This window comes from Larus michahellis, chromosome 15 (assembly GCF_964199755.1).
Source record: "Larus michahellis chromosome 15, bLarMic1.1, whole genome shotgun sequence".
NCBI lineage: Eukaryota > Metazoa > Chordata > Aves > Charadriiformes > Laridae > Larus > Larus michahellis.
In genome coordinates this window covers 10,484,128-10,502,814 of record NC_133910.1, presented here as the reverse complement: position 1 = coordinate 10,502,814, position 18,687 = coordinate 10,484,128, and the positions used below count along the sequence as shown (strand labels likewise).

Sequence of the window (18,687 nt, the reverse complement as noted above, 5' to 3'; positions counted from 1 at the left end):
GGCAGCTGCAGGGATGGGTATTCCTGGCTGTCGGGGCAGCGTGAGGTGGGGGATCCTGCCCCTCTGTCCCCACGGGGAGGTGGCGGTCACTCAGGTTTTCTTATTGCCCTGAGCAAGGTGATGGACTCAGATTCCTGTGTATTAACCCTTGCATTGCCACTGCACCTCTGTTTCCCAAGGAGAATTAGAAAATGCCAAAAGCACCAAGGATGAGCTTTTCAAGCATCACTGCGTTTCCCGGCAGAGAGATTTCCAGCCCAGATCCTCCGAGGAACTGTGTGGTGGTGAAGAGTTGAGGGCTGGGGTCTTTGGTTTCTCAGCATCTGCCCCAGAGGCAGCGGCTGCCCCTCTGCCGCTCTCCTTGCACAGCTCAGCACCGTCGAGCCCCGTGGTTCTCCACCACTGCAGCGCTGACACGTCGGTGTGTCCTGCCACTCCTCCACCTGTAACCTACAGCCCTGCCAACCCCTGGTGTTTTCCACCTTTGCATAAAAGCCCAGCTGGACTCTGGGCTAGTCTTTGAAATAAGCAGTAATCTTATTACCTTTATCAATTCAATCCTCTTAAGGTTAAGTCAATCCTATTAATCAGGCTTGAGATGTGGAGAACCTTATTATTTCAAAGTCAATCTGCCCATCAGTCAGTTACGATATTGGGAACAATCGGCTCCAGCCCAGCGGGGTGCGTGACCCGAGCGGCGTCTGCGGGGACACGGGTCTCATCAGCTCAGTGACACCCCACGTGTGTGGGCACGTCCCTGTGGCTGGGGCTGGAGGAGCTTCCCTGGGATGGCGAGGTGCAGAATCCTTCCTGGACATGGACAGGATATGTCCTGCCAGACCTGTGTCGCTTGTTGGCTCCATTGTTCCTCTGCCTTGGGTGAGGAGCTGGAGGGGGCAGGCACTGCCCAGTGACACCCCCCGGGCACAGGGACTGGCACCTTGGCACCCTTCGGGAGTGGGACACTTGATGCAGACAGACCCCTCGCAGGGTGGGCTGGGCTTTCTCGGCATGGCAAGCGCGAGCACCGCGAGTTTCAAGCTCTGTGGGATGTGCGGGGCTGGGGGTGCTGGTGCTCCGGGCAGTCCGGGCTGGCAGCTGCTGGTCGGAGCCGTGACTGAATTAGCTGTATTCTCCGCTCCAGCTTCCTTCCCCACGAAGAAGCTTTTTCTTCCCACTTTTTGTGTTTGAGCATTGCAATTAGTCCGCTTCCTTGGCCCCATTGACATGGGCAGCACAGGATTGTTTTCTTGAGCAAGTGTTGGTTTTTCTCTCGGTGGACTTCCCTTTTCAACGAGCTTTTTCAAACTCAGGCCACCCCCAGGGTACGGCGCTGATGCTGATGCCAGATGACACGGGGCAGCAGCCTCCGAGCGGCCACCTGCAGGGACATGGCACGGCACGGCACAGGGCTGCAGCGTCCTCATTCCCAGGGCATCACCCCTATTTCCATATTCTCCTTACAGCTTCCCCAGGGAAAGGTTTGGGGGATCCTCTCACAGTCCTGCTGCGAGATGACTTGTTTAGTCAGGTGTCCTTAATTGCCACGCGTGTGAGGGACGAGGCAGGGGTGAGGGGACATTTCCTCACCCGCAGGAAGATGCTGTTTGGTTGTGGTTTGAGACAGGAGGATGAATTCACCCAGGTGGGGCAGGGCGAGCGGCGTCTGAAGCTCAACGGATGCAAGACCCAGGGGAAATAGAGATGTTTTTAGGCTACCCTACAAGTAGATCAGGCTGGAGATATTTGAGGGACAGAGCGAGGTGCGTGGAGCAAACCCAGGCTCAGGCCGGCGCTGCCCCGCGGGCACAGCGGGTGCTGGGGTGACACCCCGGGGGCTGCCAGCTCCCAGCACGGCCCCCGGAGGATGCTGCGGATGTGGGGATATGGGCTGCCCTGCGGTGCTGCTGAGGACTGTCCCTGCTGCGGGGACAGGGCTGCCATGCTGGCAGCCACGCTCCTGCCTGCGTTCCTGGAGGAGCTGCCTTAGAACAGCACAGGCTGCTGTGGGCTCATGCGTGGTTTATTTGAAAAGTGCTGGAAACCAGTGCAGCCTTGTGCTGTCATGCTCTGAATTTATTTATTTATGAGTTGCTCTTCTTTATCAGCGTATGTGCAGTGACTGAAGTTGCACAGGTTCAGCTGTGTCCAGTCTGAGGCAAATATCCTTAAAATAAACATGGGAGCGAGCCTGAAGAACGCTGCCACAGCCCTTAATTTCTACTGTAGACCTTTTCCTTCCCCTCTCGACTCCGATGTAATGAAATAAAGCATCTTATTTTCTTCCATTGCCAAGGGCCGTAACTGAAAACAACCCCCTGCTGATCTCTGCTGCTCAGAAACAGGGAGTTTTATTGGCTTTAGTTATTGCATTTTATTCAGAGCCTTGTATGTGGGTGAGTGAGGCCCCCGGAGGGATTCGACAAGTATTTGCATTCCATTTGTGTCTTCTGAGTGCTGGCTGCTGGCGTACTTAAGGCAGAGATACCAGACGTGTGATCCAGAGCCGAAGTGGCTTTTTTTGTGTGGAGGGAAGGCAAGATCTGGAAGATGGCCCTGGGACAGAAATTGCGGGATGTCATGGGAACTGACCCACGGCCGAGGCTCCTTTCCCGCGGCCAGCGGAGCTCCGCGGGGCTCCTGAAAGCGGTCTCAGCAGAGGAACTCGCTCAAGGACGCTGGCTGTGGGTATTTTGGTCCCTGATGCATCCCGGGGATGGTTCGTACAGCCCGGCAAAGTGTCTCCTGCAACGCCGGGAGGCTGGACCTGCCGGGGACGGTGAGAAGCCCTGGCCGGGGGATGCTGTTGGGTGTCCTGGCTCTCGCCTCCATCCCCCGCTCAGTAACAAGGCTGGATTCTGCCATGTTACACCCCAGCTTTGGGGGCTGCACCGTAATGGAGCTCCTCGGGATTTCAGCAGCTTTCCTTTCCACCTTGGAGACAAGGCGTTGTTTTCCCAGCTGTCGAGCTGCAGGTGCTCCGTAGGGGATAACAGCCGCAGCAGAGGTTTCAGGGGGATCTTCTCTGGCTTTGTGTTGAGTCCCACACTGGAATTTTGCCTCGTTTTAAATTCTAGTGAATTCCGTAGATCAGCTAAAATCATCAAAATTCACATTATCGCTGGCTAAAGCTTGGCCCCTGGGTTTCCAGCGCTCAGCAGCCCTGGCTCGCCGTCGGGTTGTGCATCGCAGCGTGGCCCCGCGTCCTGTGGCAGCCAGTCCTCAGCTGACAAGGTGGGGGGGGGAAACAAACACTTGTCTAAGAGAAGCTATAAAACTCAGTGTTCCTGAGATAATTAGTATGTTGGGAAAGTGACAGGATAGAGAATCAAGCAAAGCCAAGGTCAGCGGCTGCTAATTAAGAATCAGCACCTTGTGTCAGCCTGAGCTGTGGCTTGGAATTGAAACGTACCCCGGGAGAGCCCCAGGAAGATAAAGGTGACAGAGTTACCCAGATAGCAGCTAACGGGATTTGAGCGGGGGTTTCACGTTTCGTTCCAGCTTGATAAAAGGGGCAAAATGAGAGAAAATAGCGGGGGGAGGCATGTGCTTTGCTTCCAGGAGGGATTTTTGCTTCTGCAGCTGCCGGAGCATTGCTGACATAGCGGGATCTGAGGAAGGGGATCTTCTGGCTAAAGAAATAATGGAAGTGACTTCTTTTTGTTTTTCCAAAGCTCCTCTTTTGGCTTTTTTGGAGGCTCTTCTGGGAAGGTCACGGCAGTGTGTTGGTCCCAGTCTCATGGGAAGGTGGGAGAGATGGTGCCTTTGGGTTGCAGAGATGCCAGCCTTCCTCCCCCCCTCCCCTCTTCTCAGACGGGAGACGTACCTGTCTGCCGCCGGGATCTTCCTTTCTCTGGGACGGAAGCACAGTAATGAAGGGCCTGTGGATTAAATGATTTGGGTCCCTTGGGTTCAGGCGGAGATAGTTGTGGAACCTTGATTAAACTTCCAATGCACAAGTGTCCATATGAAAAATGAATGGGACGTAAGTGCCTCCCTTGCAAATCTCCCGGCCAGCTGCTGGTGGGGAATGGGACCCGAGTGTCCCCTCTGGGTGGAGCCGGCTGGGTGACGGCCACAGCGCTGGGGGGGCTCTGGGAGCTGCACTCGGCATGGGGACGGCGGGGACAGGACCTGGGGTGCTCCTGCTGCCCCTGCCAGGAGTGGGTTACACCTGGTACGGTTGTGACAAATGAAGGAGAATTTCTTAGTGAAAGGTTATTACTGGGCAGATTATTTTGTTTTGGAGGAAGGCAGTTTAGAAAAGGTGCCCTTGGTTGTAGAAGGGAATTTGTATGTCAACATTGCTCCGTCTCCTGCATGGGGAAGCAGCGAGAGGTTTAATGCGTGTGATTTACCGGGTGCCAGCAGCCTGTGTCCCTCTGTCACCCGGGCCCGGGTGAGCGGTGCTGGGTGGGAGGAGGGAGACCAGGGGCCCAGGGCTGCTTTTCCCATCAGCAGTGCAGAGGACAGAAGCTGAATATGTATTAGCATTAAAAACTGCATGGCTTTTCTCCTGCATTAACGTTAGCTGCAGCACACTAAATATTACACCACGCAGTGGATTTTCAGGAGAATGCACGGGGAGCTACGTGACCCTCTCTGATCAGATCATGCTGTCGCTGAAGCAGACACGGAGCTGGGGCTGAAGCGCTGTTTTTCTGTTAGAATTTGCAATTCGGTAGCCCGGAGTGCTGCGCGGGCAGCTGGCAGCGCGCGGTCTGCTCCTGCTCACCCCTTCCATTGCTCGGCAGCACAGAGGGTTATAGAATTGCATGGTGTTCGGTTGTGTGCACATCACACCAAAAATGTGCCCAAAATGTGTGCGGTAGCAGGGCTGTTTATTTCCATGAATACCAAGGAAATAGGACATTTGAGCATCTTGATGCATATTACAGGCTTGGTTCTCGGCTGTTAACTGTGGGGCACAGCTTGTGCCGTGTCGGTGTTTTGCAGCCAGTGCAGTTGGGCACCAAATGCAGCCACATTAACAGTGGAGGAAATAATTTCACCCACAAACTGTGAGGCTGATACGAGACCTAACCAAAAACCGGCACTGATGGAGGGGCGAATGTGGTGCAGGCCTGGAATGAATGCATTTTTGGGGTGCAAAGGTTGTGACTCTCCAGAGGTTTATTTCTCCTCTTGTCTCCGCGAGGTTGGAGAAAGAGGAGAAAAGTCGGGCCGGCCGTAGCGCAGTGTGCACACACGGGAGCAGCCGCGGCACCTCCGCTCCCTCTTGTGCCTTACCAAGGTGAGACCTCTCCGGGGAAGGGGACGCTGCCTGCTCTGCTGGACCAAGCTATGTCACTGCCTGGTGACCCACCGTGGCCTTTGCTTTCCAGGATTTCTTGACTGACCTGATGATGTCTGAAGTTGATCGCTGTGGTGAGAATGAGCATCTCATTTTCAGGGAGAATACACTGGCCACCAAAGCAATCGAAGAATACCTGAAGCTGGTGGGGCAGAAATACTTGCAAGATGCCTTAGGTACGTACAGAGGGTTGGCATGTCTCACCCAGAGAGGTCCTCCTCTAAGCTGCAGGGTGCTCTGCGCGGTGGAGACCATCAGCTGAGCCCTGATGGCCATCAGAGGCACCAGCGTGAGGCACCAGCGTGTACCTGCCGAGGGTTTCTCTGGCAGCAGGGTCTGAGCCTGGGGCACAGCCATGGCCGCAGTGGGCGGCTCTCTGCTCCCAGGTGAAGGCCACCGCTGAGTTAGCGCTTTAATCTGCTTTCAGAGGAGATAACAAATTCATATTTGAAGGCATTGTGCTGCCTGCCAAGTCTTCTGTCTGGGCGCTGGCAGTGTCAGGGCGGCTGATGGAATCCTTCCCCTGATTGCACACCCCCACCAGAGACGCTCCCCCGGTTCCTCGCAGTGCTGGGGAGTCAGATGAAATTTCCCGAGTCGCGGTGACGAGAGTCGCCTCCCGGATCATGCTGGGAACCCTCCTAGTGTTTTTTTTTTTTTTCTTTTTGAAGTGCGGGCTATGTTTATGGCTCCAAAAATATTTCTCTTGATGCAAATGAAAATAATTAGAGCTTCTGCTTCTGGGCAGGTCAGGAAGGAGTTGCTGTGTGGCTGTGAGCAGCCAGCACGGCACGAGGATGGGGAGGGGCTGCCTTTGAAGGTCTGAACCTCAGCCAAAGGCGGCCAGCTCGGATCCACAGCCCAGCAGCAGGGTGGGCAGAGTTTCTACTGAGCTGTTAATTTTTCAGTATGTTGGGTTCCTACCAGTGGATTTGTGTAATTTTCACAAGGAGCAAAGAAGCGTAAATACTTTATTAAGATAATAACAATAATGACAAAGCTGAGGAGGGGGAGATCGTTGAGCAAATTCAGTCAAACCAACAAATAGCCCACAAGAACAGGAAAAGGAATATTATTTATTTATGCCTTGTAATACTTTCTGGTTGAAGGCAAGTCTGTAAGTAGATTACCTTATAAAATTTCTCAAAAGCCAGGAGATTAATGAAGGCAGAGAATTTTGCAATATTCTCCTTTCAGGGCTCGATGCAAATGCCGCCAAGCCAGCTCCATCTAGTACAGGAGGAGCCTGCGGTTCTTGCTGGCTGTTCGTGGCGCTGATTCTGTGTACACCTTTTATCAGGGAAATGATTCATCTGTGTCACACGGTAGCACAATACAGCGTAGTGCTTTCCTTCAAACCATGAAGCACAAGCAAGTAATAGGGCCGGATAATAACAGCAGGCATCACCTGCAGGCGAGCAGAGAGGCTCCAGAGCTCCCTGGCAGAGCTGAAAAGACATTGGAGAGGCTCTCCAGTACGTAATTAAAATCTGTTTTGGCAACAGGGGAGGAATGCAGGCTAGAGTGGGCAAAAAACAAGAGGATGGGGAAAATCCAAGACAGTCGGGAATTAGGAGATGAGCAAACCAACTGGAACGAGGAGAAAACCAAAGCCAGCCTTTCTCCCAGGACATCACCCAACCCTGCAGGTCCCTAGCTAAACACTGCCTCTCCATCCCCGTTATCCCGCTCTCCCCAGCCGCTGCTGTGTGCTAACTGGGATGGACGACTGCTGTCGCCCGCCGCTGGACACGCGTCGGGGCGGTGGGGAGCACCCCCAGGCGGGGTGGCAGGGGTCTGTGCCCGGAACCCGGGGTGAAGGTGGCACGAGGTGAGGAGCTGGCAGAGCAGGACCACAGCGTGAGCATCCGCAAGGGTGAGGAGCAGCCAGGCAGCAAACAGGAGTGCAGGGAAACGCAGAGATACATTTTAATTTAATTTTGTATGATGTTCAGCTCAAAATAAACCAAGTAAATTGTTTCTTTCCTTTAATTACCTATTTCTCCTGTGAATCACTCTGGCTTGTCAGCGCCAGGGCATGGTCTGCAGTAGCAGGCCGTCCTACAAATAATTACAGAACTTGCCAGCATACTTCCTACTGGATTAGCCCAAGGGAGCGTCTCTGGAACTGGTGTGATGGGGGGTCAGGGCAGGCTGAGGAAGCGGGTGTTTTGGCAGCGGCGTTCTGATGCAATAGCCCGTAGCCACGGAGGCAGAGCTGCCAACTGGGGAAGAGGGGTGAAACGTGCTCGTCGGGAGCCCGGGTGCCTCTCTGCAGGGTGTGCTGTGTTCGTTTGTGAGCTCCCGAGGTAGTGCCGGCTGCTTCTGGGTCCGCTCGGAGATCTTGAGAGCTGGCTGGGACACAACCTGCCCTAGGAGCCACCGTCCCTGCTCTCGTACCCTGCTTCTGTCAGCCAGTGTGACGGGGCGTAGGGTCACTGCTCAGGCACGGGGGCTTATGAACAGAATTGCTTGAAGGCTGTGTCTCTCATGTCTCCAAAACCCATCACCGACTGTCTGTTTTACAGGGGAATTTATCAAGGCACTGTACGAATCAGATGAAAATTGTGAGGTGGATCCCAGTAAGTGTTCATCTTCAGACCTTCCTGAACATCAGAGCAACCTGAAAATGTGCTGCGAGCTGGCCTTCTGCAAAATCATCAACTCCTACTGGTTGGTATCCTGCGAGCGTCACTCTCCCCCACATCCCCCAGCCAGCGCCGAGGCGGTACAGCTGCAGGGGACGAGGGTGGCAGCAGTCCGTCTTCAGGCTGTTGGTACCTGCCCATGTCCTGCAGTGCAGAAGCGGGTCCTGGGGATGGCCAGGGGGTGAGACAGCAGCTCCTGCTCAGCCAGAGTTTGGAGTATCTGCTCTAGGGGTGCCACAGCCTCACTGTTTCTCTGTCACACTTGTTTTGGGTGGGTGCTGAAGGGTTCCTGGCACACAGACACGGGGACAGGGCAGTGGAGTCAAGGAACACGGAATGCCTTTGCCAGTGTGACCAATTCAGAAAGGGACTTGATGCCAACGGCATATGAAAGTCTGGAATAAAGGGCAGAAGTGCGTGTCCTGGGTCTCCTACCCATGTGAGGATCCACTCTGGGTCCGGGTGACGGGCTCTGCCTGCCTCCCCAGAGCACCAGGGGAAGTTTTGAAACCCTGTCTGCAGCAGGCGGGGTCTGTGGCACTGCTCCTGCCTGCGAGGGACCCGCACCCGCACAGGGAGCTTTTGTTCAGGCAGATGTTCTCTTGTTGCAGAGTGCTGGAGCCCCGCAGGAGGATGCAGTTGCTCCTGGGTTGCAGTTTGGCTCAGCTCCTGCATTCCTCTGGGTTAACCCCTCTCTCTCCCAGCCCCGGGGTGCTCGCGACGGAGATGGGGGGCCCATTGCCTCCTTGGCCCAAGGCCTGGAATGCAGTTTGAGGCATTTCCTAGTTGTTTGTTCTCAGGGTAAAGGTTCTTGCAACTAGTTGTGACAGGACCAAATATGCAAAATGGACTGGAATAAGGAAGTCTCATCTTGATCTTGCCGTGGAGGTGGCTGCCAGGCATGGCTGTGCTCATGGCATTACCTGCTGCTCAGCCCTGGGGACGGGGAGCCAGGAGCCCGTGGGTCTGTTACAGATGCTGCCTGCAAAAATGACCTGAAAGGGAGAAAAATGGGCTTCAGACTCTCTTTACTTAGAGAAATAAAAATATTTTCTTTCTGCTTGTTGCTAACATACCCAGAGACCCTTGTCCTGATCACATGAGAGAATGATCGGTTTTGTCTTCCTGCTGGATTTGCAGTCTTCCTGCTAAAAAGTCTGGGCTTAGTTTTTGTTAACGTGTTTAGTAGCAACGCTGTTGTTGCAAAACACCAACTAAGGATAATATTGGAGGAAGGAAGTTGTTGATAATAAGGATTTCTCATTTTCTCTCCTATCCCAGCTGTTGTGTTGAGGTCTGAAAACTCATTATATGTAATCTCCCAGGATACTGAGCGTGCCCTGCTGCGAGCCCAGGAAGGGAATTGCTTTTCCTGATATTGCTCAGGGAGAGGACGAGCAGCGAGTGGCTCACTCAGCCTTCCTTTATCTACCACAAATAAACAAAAAATTTCTTTACAGGTATCCTATACCTTATCCTGGGCCAATTAATATCTCTCTGACTCAGGAATGGCGTTTACCTGCGCTCCCAGGAGGGATTCACTGCTTTTAGTCACCAGTGGATTATAATTGTTTGAATTAGTGTCTTCCTAAAAAAAAAAAACGAAAGTAGCACTAAAAGGTCACTCTAAAAATAGGCTTGAAAAGTGACCTTGGAGGTCAGGAAAGGAAAGTCAGGAATGCATGGGAAGTTTGTTCCTCCAGCCCTGCCTTTCCAAGGAAGCTGGAGCAGCTGAGCCGCTGCGCTGAGTGGTTCCCCCTCGGTCCTTTGTGCTCAGCGGTTCTTGGGGATGGATTGGGTTGATGAGGGTTCGGGATTGGCCAAGGTATCCTGACAGCTAACGATCTTGCTTTAAATAGCATGCCAGAGTGTGCATGCTCATCTGCCGGAGAGAGTCAGAGAGAGGAAAGAGGTTTACAATAACTGAAAATTGTTATAATTATGACATAATTTGGACATCTGGAAAGTTTCAGTGTAAGCAGAAATTCAGCGTGTGGAAGCTCGTTACTGGAAAGTTGGGTAATGAATTACGGGCCCGTTTGTCACATAAAGCCGGCTAACTGAATTCCATCCGCTCTTACACAATTAAACTTTTATGGTCTCCCAGCCTGTGATGGGGAGCAGCACTCGCGGGCTGCATGCAGCCGGTGCATACGTTGTCAAGGGTTTACTTTCCAGTAACTGTACAACCTGTCCTGATCACTCAAGCCTTAAATTGCTTAAAGGATTCTCCTGTTTCTGGGCAAATGCCATGAAGTAAAGGGGCTTTGTCCAATTGTGTGGATCAAGCCAAAGACAGAGGAGAAGTTATCCAGCCAAAGACGTTGGTTAATATTATTTAGAAAGCACAGGGTAAAAGCTCATGAGCGTGAAGGCACGAAGCCAGGACGGAGCGTTTGCCGAGCGCTTCCGTGGAGCGTCACTGCCCGTCTCAGAAGGTCGGAGAGAAACCTGAAAACCTGGAGTGCAGCTGCATGTCCTCCGAAGGCGGCAGCGCTGTGCCGAGGGGGCTGGGCTCAGGGGGGTGGGACGTGGGACGTGCATGGCGGGGTGCCCGCGGGCAGGGGTGCCCAGCGGCAGCCCCAGAGCGGGGGCCGGGCAATTGGGCTTGATGAAGTGCATGTCCGTAGCCCTGGGAAGCAGAGTCCGGAGGCCTGGCCGTGCTGCCGCAGGGGTTCTTGGCTCTCAGTGCTCCTCCATTTCGGAGCCTCCCACCTGGTTCTTGCTGCTGCTGGATAGTGGGTGGTGTCTCTGGCCATGCAGCTCCCACGGTTTTCTCTTATCCCCGACCCATGTGAGGTTCAGCCGCAGGACAGGCAATCCCAGGGAGGGGGACAGGCCGGTGAGAAGCCAGCTGACACTACTTTGCTTCTCCCGGGTAGTCCCTGCAGCAAAACTGGGAAACTGTCCTCTGAAATGGCTGTTTGTTAAGGAGATTTATGGCCTAAAATGGAGTCTGACCTCTCTCCGGTCTGCTTTTGTGCCATCCAGCTCTGTGGGTAAACAGCTCTGGTTTTCAAACAAAGCCAGTGGTTTCTGGCCAGGGCAGCCCCCGGGGCGGGTGGGGAGCCGTGTCCCAGGGACCCAAGGGACCAACGGCGGCACGGTGGGACCCATTGCCAGCCTGCTCCCGTGGCTGGGAGTATCCAGCTGAATAAATAACACATGCTGGGAACAGGATAAGGTGGGAGCGGGGAGCTGGGGAGGGCCGAGCAGAAACAGGCAGCGAGTTCTCCAGCGATAAGGGCTGCTACAGCGAGCGTCGGCTGGACCCAGGGGAATTCTGGTGTCCAGGAAAGCCAGGCTGAGGTCTGCGCAGTTACAAGGCTGGAGTAACTCCGGTGGGGCTCCACGTTCACACGAGTCACTGGGATTTGATCCAGGTGCGTGAACAGGAGTATTACAATTCGCACAGCCCTCCCTCCGAGCACCAGCTGTGCCGGTGACCCCGGTGTTCCTGCCGAGGGGGTCCCGCGGTGCTCTGTATCTTCAGGACACCCTCCACCTGGGAGGCTGAGCTTCCCCCCGGTTCGGAGTGCCCCGTGACAGCCCGCTGGCTTGAGATGAGCCACTTTGCACAGGTTGTTTCATATCTATGTCTTCCCACTTGTCCGGAGTTTTGGCACCCAGCACAACCAGGAACAGTTGTCTGATGAAAGCAGCTTCTCTTACAAATTCATGGAGTGCCTTTGCTTTTTCCTGTGCGGTTTGAGTCTCCTAATGGACATTCTGCAAAAGAAAAAATGGCCGTGCCTGGTGTAGGTAGCGGTGCTGCTGTGGATCAGCAGGGTGAGAGGGCTCCGCGTTGTACAGGTCTGGGTGTCGCACCCCACAGCTGATACGCACCGTGTTTAGTTACCGCTGTGTGGCAGTTCAAACAACCTGGCCTTGAACTTGCCCCCCCTGTGTGTCCTCCTGTCGTTTCAGTGTCTTCCCAAGGGAGCTCAAAGAAGTTTTTGCCTCGTGGAGACAAGAATGCAGCAACCGAGGCCGCCCAGACATCAGCGAGCGACTGATCAGTGCCTCCCTATTCCTCCGGTTCCTCTGTCCGGCCATCATGTCCCCGTCCCTCTTCAGTCTCCTGCAGGAGTACCCGGATGACCGCACTGCACGCACTTTGACCCTCATTGCCAAGGTCACCCAGAACCTCGCCAACTTCGCCAAGTAAGCCGGGGCGGGATGGGGCGGGTCTGGAGAGGGGGAAGGAAGCTCCGGCGATGTCGGCAGAGCCGCGGCTCCGGCCCCAGGAGTCCCACGCTGGCCGCTCCTTCGCTCGGTGGAAGGGGCCTGTTTGTTTCCTGTTGGCTTTTTCCCGCACGTCTCTCTGGGACTCGTTCCCTCACTGTCGGGTCAGGGAGAGCATTTAAGTTTCCAAAACAGGACATGTTTTATGAGCAGGAAAACAGGCTGTTTTGACCACACAGATGAGCAGGAGGGGTGGCAGCAGGACTGTCCCGGCCCTTCATCCCGTGGAGGGCCATGTCACAGCTGGTGACAGGGCACTGCCTGCCCCCCGTCACGCATCAGCAGGACCAGAACCCCAGCAGCAATGGTGTGCGTAGCTCAGGAGCTGCTCTTTCCCTCCTGTGAGCTCTGGGACCTTCCCTGCTATTAAAAACTGAACTGGGAAGGTATGAAAAGAGAATGGGGACACTATCAATTTCGAACTAAGCCCGTTGGTTTGATGGAAACAAAGCGAGAGATTTCTGAAAAATCTTTCCCACTGGCTGCAGTTCTGAGCTACTTATCCTGAGCTCTGATAACAAAATGATGAGCTTTCCAAAACATGAATGGACAGTTTCTGTCCAAAGCTTCTTAGATTTGGAAACTAGCTTAGTACACACGCTCACAGTCAGGAATGCGCGTACATGCACACAGGCGCCGATGGAAGACATGCAAGTGTGTTACACTAGATGACAGAAATTCTCTATATTCCTGACCATTCCCTAACTAAAGGGTTTTCAGATTTTCAGCACTTTACCTAAGCTGACATTAGTCAAGCCAAAGCGATCAAGCTGAGCTGTGCTGTAGATGGCACACAGCCGAGCCCGTCCTCGCAGAATTGCTGGCCCTGGCACAGCACCAACCACTGCTGGTACAGTTGAACCACGAGGCCCTGCCTGTTGTGCTCTAAATAAGACATCTAACTGAGAGCGAAGTCTGGGTGGAGCGCTGGGAGGGCAGAAGGAGGTTGGAGGAAGCCCGAGGGGACGGACGTGCTGGCCCAGCTGCCGGTATGGCTATGGCTCTCCAGGGTGGTCCCAGGGCGGTTGTGCCAGGGCAGCAGTGGCCGGCGTTCCTGGGGTTGGCCTCAGTGCCCGTGGAAGAGCGGGGAGAGTGCAGGCTTCCTACCACCACCATTCCCCGGGCTTCAGTCAGTTGGTGGTGCTTGGTATTACGATTTCTTTATTTCCAGTGACAGGTCCTATTTCAGGAGGCTGTGCCCTGACCCAGCAGTAAGATCACTCCGTTACCAAGAGCAGCTTTGTTTCTCTAGCTTTCACCTTCATTTCTGCCGTGAAGATCCCGTGCTGACGAGGACTTAGCTGGAGTAGGCTGGAGTTAATTTTGGTTCCATGATCAGTGAGGTGTAGCAGGTGCCTGCTAGCAACCCGGGGATCCCAAAGGCTTGGAAGGGTTCAGAGGAAAGCTCTGGCGTTCGTACCCGCGTATGTACCTGCCCATTCTGTTGACTGCGCTACTGTTCACAGAACTTAGCCCAAATTCCTATTGCTGTCTTGATAGGTTTGGCAGCAAAGAGGAATACATGTCCTTTATGAACCAGTTCCTGGAACACGAATGGACTAACATGCAGAGGTTTCTTCTGGAGATTTCCAATCCTGAAACCATCTCAAACACAGCTGGCTTTGAAGGGTACATCGACCTGGGCCGGGAACTCTCCACTTTGCACTCGCTACTCTGGGAGGTCATTTCTCAACTGGAGCAGGTACGCGGCAGGGGCGCGGGGGCAGGCTGTGGGGGAAGCGCAGTTGGCCAGTGCTGGGCATACGTACCACACCACGCACCTCCCCATGTCCAGCGGGTATCCATCCATTAGCTGTTTGTGTGCACAGCATGGCTGTTACTAACCACGAGCGCTTCCCCAGCCTTTCCACATGCCGCAGGCGTAGCTCGTTCTTTACATCCTTCTTTGAGGCAGGTGAGTAGCTCTTTCCCTCCTCTGCTGTTTATCATTGAGGGCTGAGGATGGAGGGGCACGTGGGATGAGAAGGCAGAGCTGCCGAACACCAGGATTTTGTCTGTCCCAGCAGATTCAAAAGGTTTCTTTTCAACTTAAAGGATTTTTGTCAAGAGACCTGGACCAGGCTTGGCTATATCTGTCGTCTCTGTGTCTGAAGTTTGTTAATCATGCTTACTTCCTCTGCCCCACACAGCAAATGGTTTCTGGGACATCCCATAGCCTCAGCGGTGGGGGTAAATGATGGAGAAAATGAACGTTGTTAACGTGATTCACTGAAGAGACTGTCCAGCAGCTGGCAAAGCCCACAGTCCTCTAGCAAAAATACAAGATGTTGGTCGTAATTCCGCTCTCTTTTCTGCCTAGGCCACAGCAACAAAACTTGGGCCTCTGCCTCGGATCCTGAGGGATGTCAACTCGGCACTCAGTAACCCGGCCTGCGTGCAGGTCTCGGTCACAGCCGATCACACCGCGTCCACGCCTAACGCCGGCAACAGCATCTCTGCAGGGCTACAGAAGATGGTGATAGAGAATGACTTATCTGGGTAAGAGCATCAAAGGTGGCCTGGCCACCGACCAGGGAAATACTGAATATCCATCTACTGCCAAAACCTGAGCACCTGCAGGGACAGGCAGGACAGGGTGCAGTGTGGAGTTGCCTGATCCATTGACTGGGCTTTCCCATCGCAGAATTGGTACTGGATGTAGTTCAGTTCTGAATGTAGGGAAAGCAGTGGGCGGTAGCGCAAGCACGTGGCTCCATCATGGGTCCCTTGAGAGCCAAAACCGGGGATGTGGTCTGGGAAATCAAGAACTTGGCTGTTTTGGTCTCAGCTGTTGAGAAGTGGCTGCAGAAGCAAAATGTTCATCCTTTGAGAACTTGAGGGCTTGTTTGTGCTAACCTCAAAGTGATGGGTGTCACCGTGAAGTTCATTGGGTCTCCCAGTATGCAAGATTTATAGGATTGGCCTTACCCATCTCTGTAAGACACAGGGTATGTGCTGAATTCACTGAGATCCGAATCTGGACATTTCTCTAACAGTTGCCAAGCCGTAGAAGCCTAGGAATGAATTCCAGTCTACTCTGTCCAGTTTTTATAATACTAAAATACTAGGTGCTTTTAATGATGAGCAGTGATTCACAGGCACAGTCCCCACATACTTCTTGGCCTGATTACGTAAGGAGTTTCATTCATGGGGAAGATGACTCTGTGGCAGACCTGTAATGTTTGTGTTTGTGGCAAATGAAATGGAGCCCACACAAATTGAAAGACTGTGCTAGTAATATAGTTTGTAAATGGAAATTACATAATATTTAACAGTTTAATTAGGAATGAAAGGCAGCAATGGCGTTGGACTTGCTCTTATCAGAACTTTCATCTCTAATGCTTCCCAGCGTGAGGTGCAATTATTTAAATCTAATGCTATGGAGGATCTCTGACAATGTGCTTTCACCCAAATACTTGCTTACAATGCACCATCTTTGATCAGTGATATATTCACGTTAAGCTACTGCAAAGCTCTTTCTTCCTAACCCCGAGAAATCAATATTGCATGAATCTATGGTAGAGCAGGAGGAATGGGTGGATAACCTTCAGTTTCTAGGCTTTAGCTCTGCTGTTACAGCTCTCTGCCTGACCATTGGAGGCCTAGTGTGGATCAGGCCCCCACAGTGCTCCGTGTTGTACAAACATTGGCCAGCGTGCCCTCAGGAGCACTGCCCGGGTACGGAGCAGGGGACATGAGAGTGGTGTGGGTACGGCCAGCCAGAAGCAGAAGGGGTGACACGTGCCGTCAGCGTGATGAGCGGATCCGGATGGGGAGGCAGAGCGTGTCTGCGATGCCTCCTGCACAGCTCTCACCAGTGTCCGCACGCCCCTCGCTCCCCTGCCTGGCCCAGGGCTCCTCCGCACCCCGTCCCCCTGCTCCCCTGGCACCGTCCCTCCCCACGGGCGGGCCCGGCCAAGCATCCCTGCTGCAGGGGCTGGGTTACGTCCCCGTCCTGTCCCGCACAGCTGCGCCATGCTGATTTCTGCTGAGTGATTTCGTTTTCCTGCTCCGGTGCAGCATTCACAACTCTTCTTTTTTGTTTTGTTTTCCTCTCCTCTTCCTTACGCACTGACTTCCCCGCAGTCTGATAGATTTCACACGGTTACCATCTCCAACCCCTGAAAACAAGGACTTGTTTTTTGTCACAAGGTCTGCTGGGGCCCAGCCCTCGCCTGCCCGAAGCTCCAGTTACTCAGAGGCCAATGAGCCCGACGTGCAGATGTCTAATGGCAGCAAGAGTTTGTCCATGGTGGACTTGCAGGACAATCGGCTCTTGGACAGTGGGGCCAACGCGCCCAGCGCGGCTGACTCCCTCAATGACAGTCAGTCGTCGCTGGGGCAGTTGCAGGGCGTATGGACCACACGGACTCAGCAGAACAGCGTGGCGGGCATGGCCACCGTACGCCGGGTGGGCCAGACCCCCACCACGCCGAGCGGTGAGAGCGCGCCCGGCCGGCCCCAGCTCCTGGCACCCCTCTCCTTCCAGAACCCCGTCTACCAGATGGCCGCTGGGCTGCCCCTCTCCCCCCGTGGCCTGGGCGACTCCGGCTCCGAGTGCCACAGCTCACTCAGCTCCCACAGCAACAGCGAGGAGCTGACGGCCAACAAGCATGGCTTCGCCGCCCCCGCCGCCAGCGAGGACTTCACCCGCCGGACGGGAGAGCTGGCCCGCCGGCAGCTCTCGCTGACGGAGAAGGGCGGCCAGCCCACCATGCCGCGGCAGAACAGCGCGGGACCGCAGAGGCGGATAGACCAGCCGCCCCCGCCGCCCCCGCCTGTCACCCGGGGCCGGACGCCGCCCTCCTTGCTGAACACGGTTCAGTATCAGCGACCCTCCAGCGGCAGCATGATGTCCTCCTCGCCCGACTGGCCCGGCAGCGGGGCCCGCCTCCGGCAGCAGTCCTCCTCCTCCAAGGGCGACAGCCCCGAGATGAAGCAGCGCACGATGCACAAACAGGTGAGTTCGGGGGCTGTACCAGCCCCGGGTGTTGAAGGGGCCAGGCAGGCATCAGCCCGTGGACTTGGAGAAGAAATTGGCTGGTGGGGATTGCTGCAATGGGAGGGGACATTATCCTGGCTTTGAGTTACCACATCAGTGCCAACCCCCTGGTGGCACTGCATGTGGGGATGAACCTTGGCTCTTGCACCCAACTTGGCCTGAGACGGAGGCCCTCCAGGGAAGGGGACACAGACCAGTGTTCGTTCTCTGTGCTCCTCCTTTGCGTGGCATGTTGGCGTGTGATTGCCGCAAGGCGGTAGGTGGCAGAGACACGAGGGCAATGGCAGCCATGCCTCTGTCCTGCGCTACCATCTTGTCACTGCTTTGCCTCTCCATGCCCAGGCTCTCATCCCATGCCATAGTCAACCCTGCGCCATCTCCCAGGCTTGGACCAGGCCCTGATCTTCTCTTGTAACTAAGAGCCTCCCTGATGCCGCTCCTGTCCCAGCAGAGCCGTGGCACTCCTGGACACCCCTGTTTGCCCTGGGAGACCCTCCTGTGAGTGCACCTGGGGAGGTGGGAGCCATGAGGAAGGAGTTTGCTCCCCGCCGGGAGTGAAGGTCCTGCTGGGCAGAGCTCTGCGGTGATTCAGGTCCCAGGCACACGCTGGTCTGCACAGAAATACATTTCACTATTTGTGGTGCTAAAATTGAAAGCAGCAGGTCACAGACCCAGGGCCCTCTGGTTTTCCTGACGTGGATAAATTGTTTTTCTAGTGCTCATTTATTCATTCTACATTTGAGGACTAACCCTGTAGAAAGTTAACGCAGTAGGGCCTCTCAGTGCCTAGAGGAAGAGGTTTAAAAATAATGCAAACCCAGAGAACGTGGACAACTGGCAAGAGCTCGCTGCATCTCAGCCCCAGTATTAAGGCACCTTTTCAGCAGTACGGTGTTGAGAGAGAAACTGAGTTGGTGTCAGTGCCTCCCCTTGACAAGGCGGCCGTGGAGGCCGTTGTCAGTGCTGCCCATTGAAGGCTGTTTTATCAGCCCCATCTGGAGCTGTTCTGTGCATACGGTATTGATTCATAAGCGCTGACATTAGCAAGCATGCCGTGTAGCAGCATTTGTATAAAGTGGATCAATACTCATTAGGTACAGAGGGCACAGAGCTCTGCAAGCAGCAGCAGCCTGTTTGGTAGCGGAGTTTTCTTGCAGGAAGAGAGACCAGCGAACTCCGGGCGACCTTCGGAAAGCCCTGGCCAAGTTGTGTTTGCAGATCTTTCCTCCACCCACTCCTCTTGTCCTCTCAACGTTTCTCTCAAGACCTGAACTCCTCAGAATGCCTCTCCTCCCCTTAATCTGCCCGTTCTACTTGGATGTTAGCAGCATCTGTGAACCACAACGAAACTGCTTGCTCATAGTTGGTGGCATTAAATGCTGTTTGAGAACAAAGAAGTCCTGTTTGATGGCCGTCTTAGTAGAAGTCCATGAACTTTGTTCCTGCCAGCCAGAAGCGCTTCCTCTACCTCTGTGAGT

At 54.4% G+C, this 18,687-nt stretch overlaps 1 protein-coding gene across 11 annotated transcripts in view; it reads left to right on the top strand.

Annotated features, from left to right (window-relative positions):
• The window catches only part of DAB2IP (DAB2 interacting protein), a 202,109-nt gene that overhangs the window by 173,831 nt on the left and 9,591 nt on the right, over positions 1–18,687 (top strand). For 10 of the 11 annotated variants that reach the window (XM_074609396.1, XM_074609392.1, XM_074609395.1 and 7 more), the window contains 6 exons: positions 5,346–5,490; positions 7,843–7,987; positions 11,890–12,126; positions 13,708–13,909; positions 14,528–14,706; positions 16,294–17,167. In XM_074609396.1, coding sequence (XP_074465497.1) covers positions 5,346–5,490; positions 7,843–7,987; positions 11,890–12,126; positions 13,708–13,909; positions 14,528–14,706; positions 16,294–17,167 — 1,782 coding nt within the window. The remainder of the gene's footprint in view (positions 1–5,345; positions 5,491–7,842; positions 7,988–11,889; positions 12,127–13,707; positions 13,910–14,527; positions 14,707–16,293; positions 17,168–18,687) is intronic. The other variant, XM_074609394.1, reaches the window with a different exon arrangement.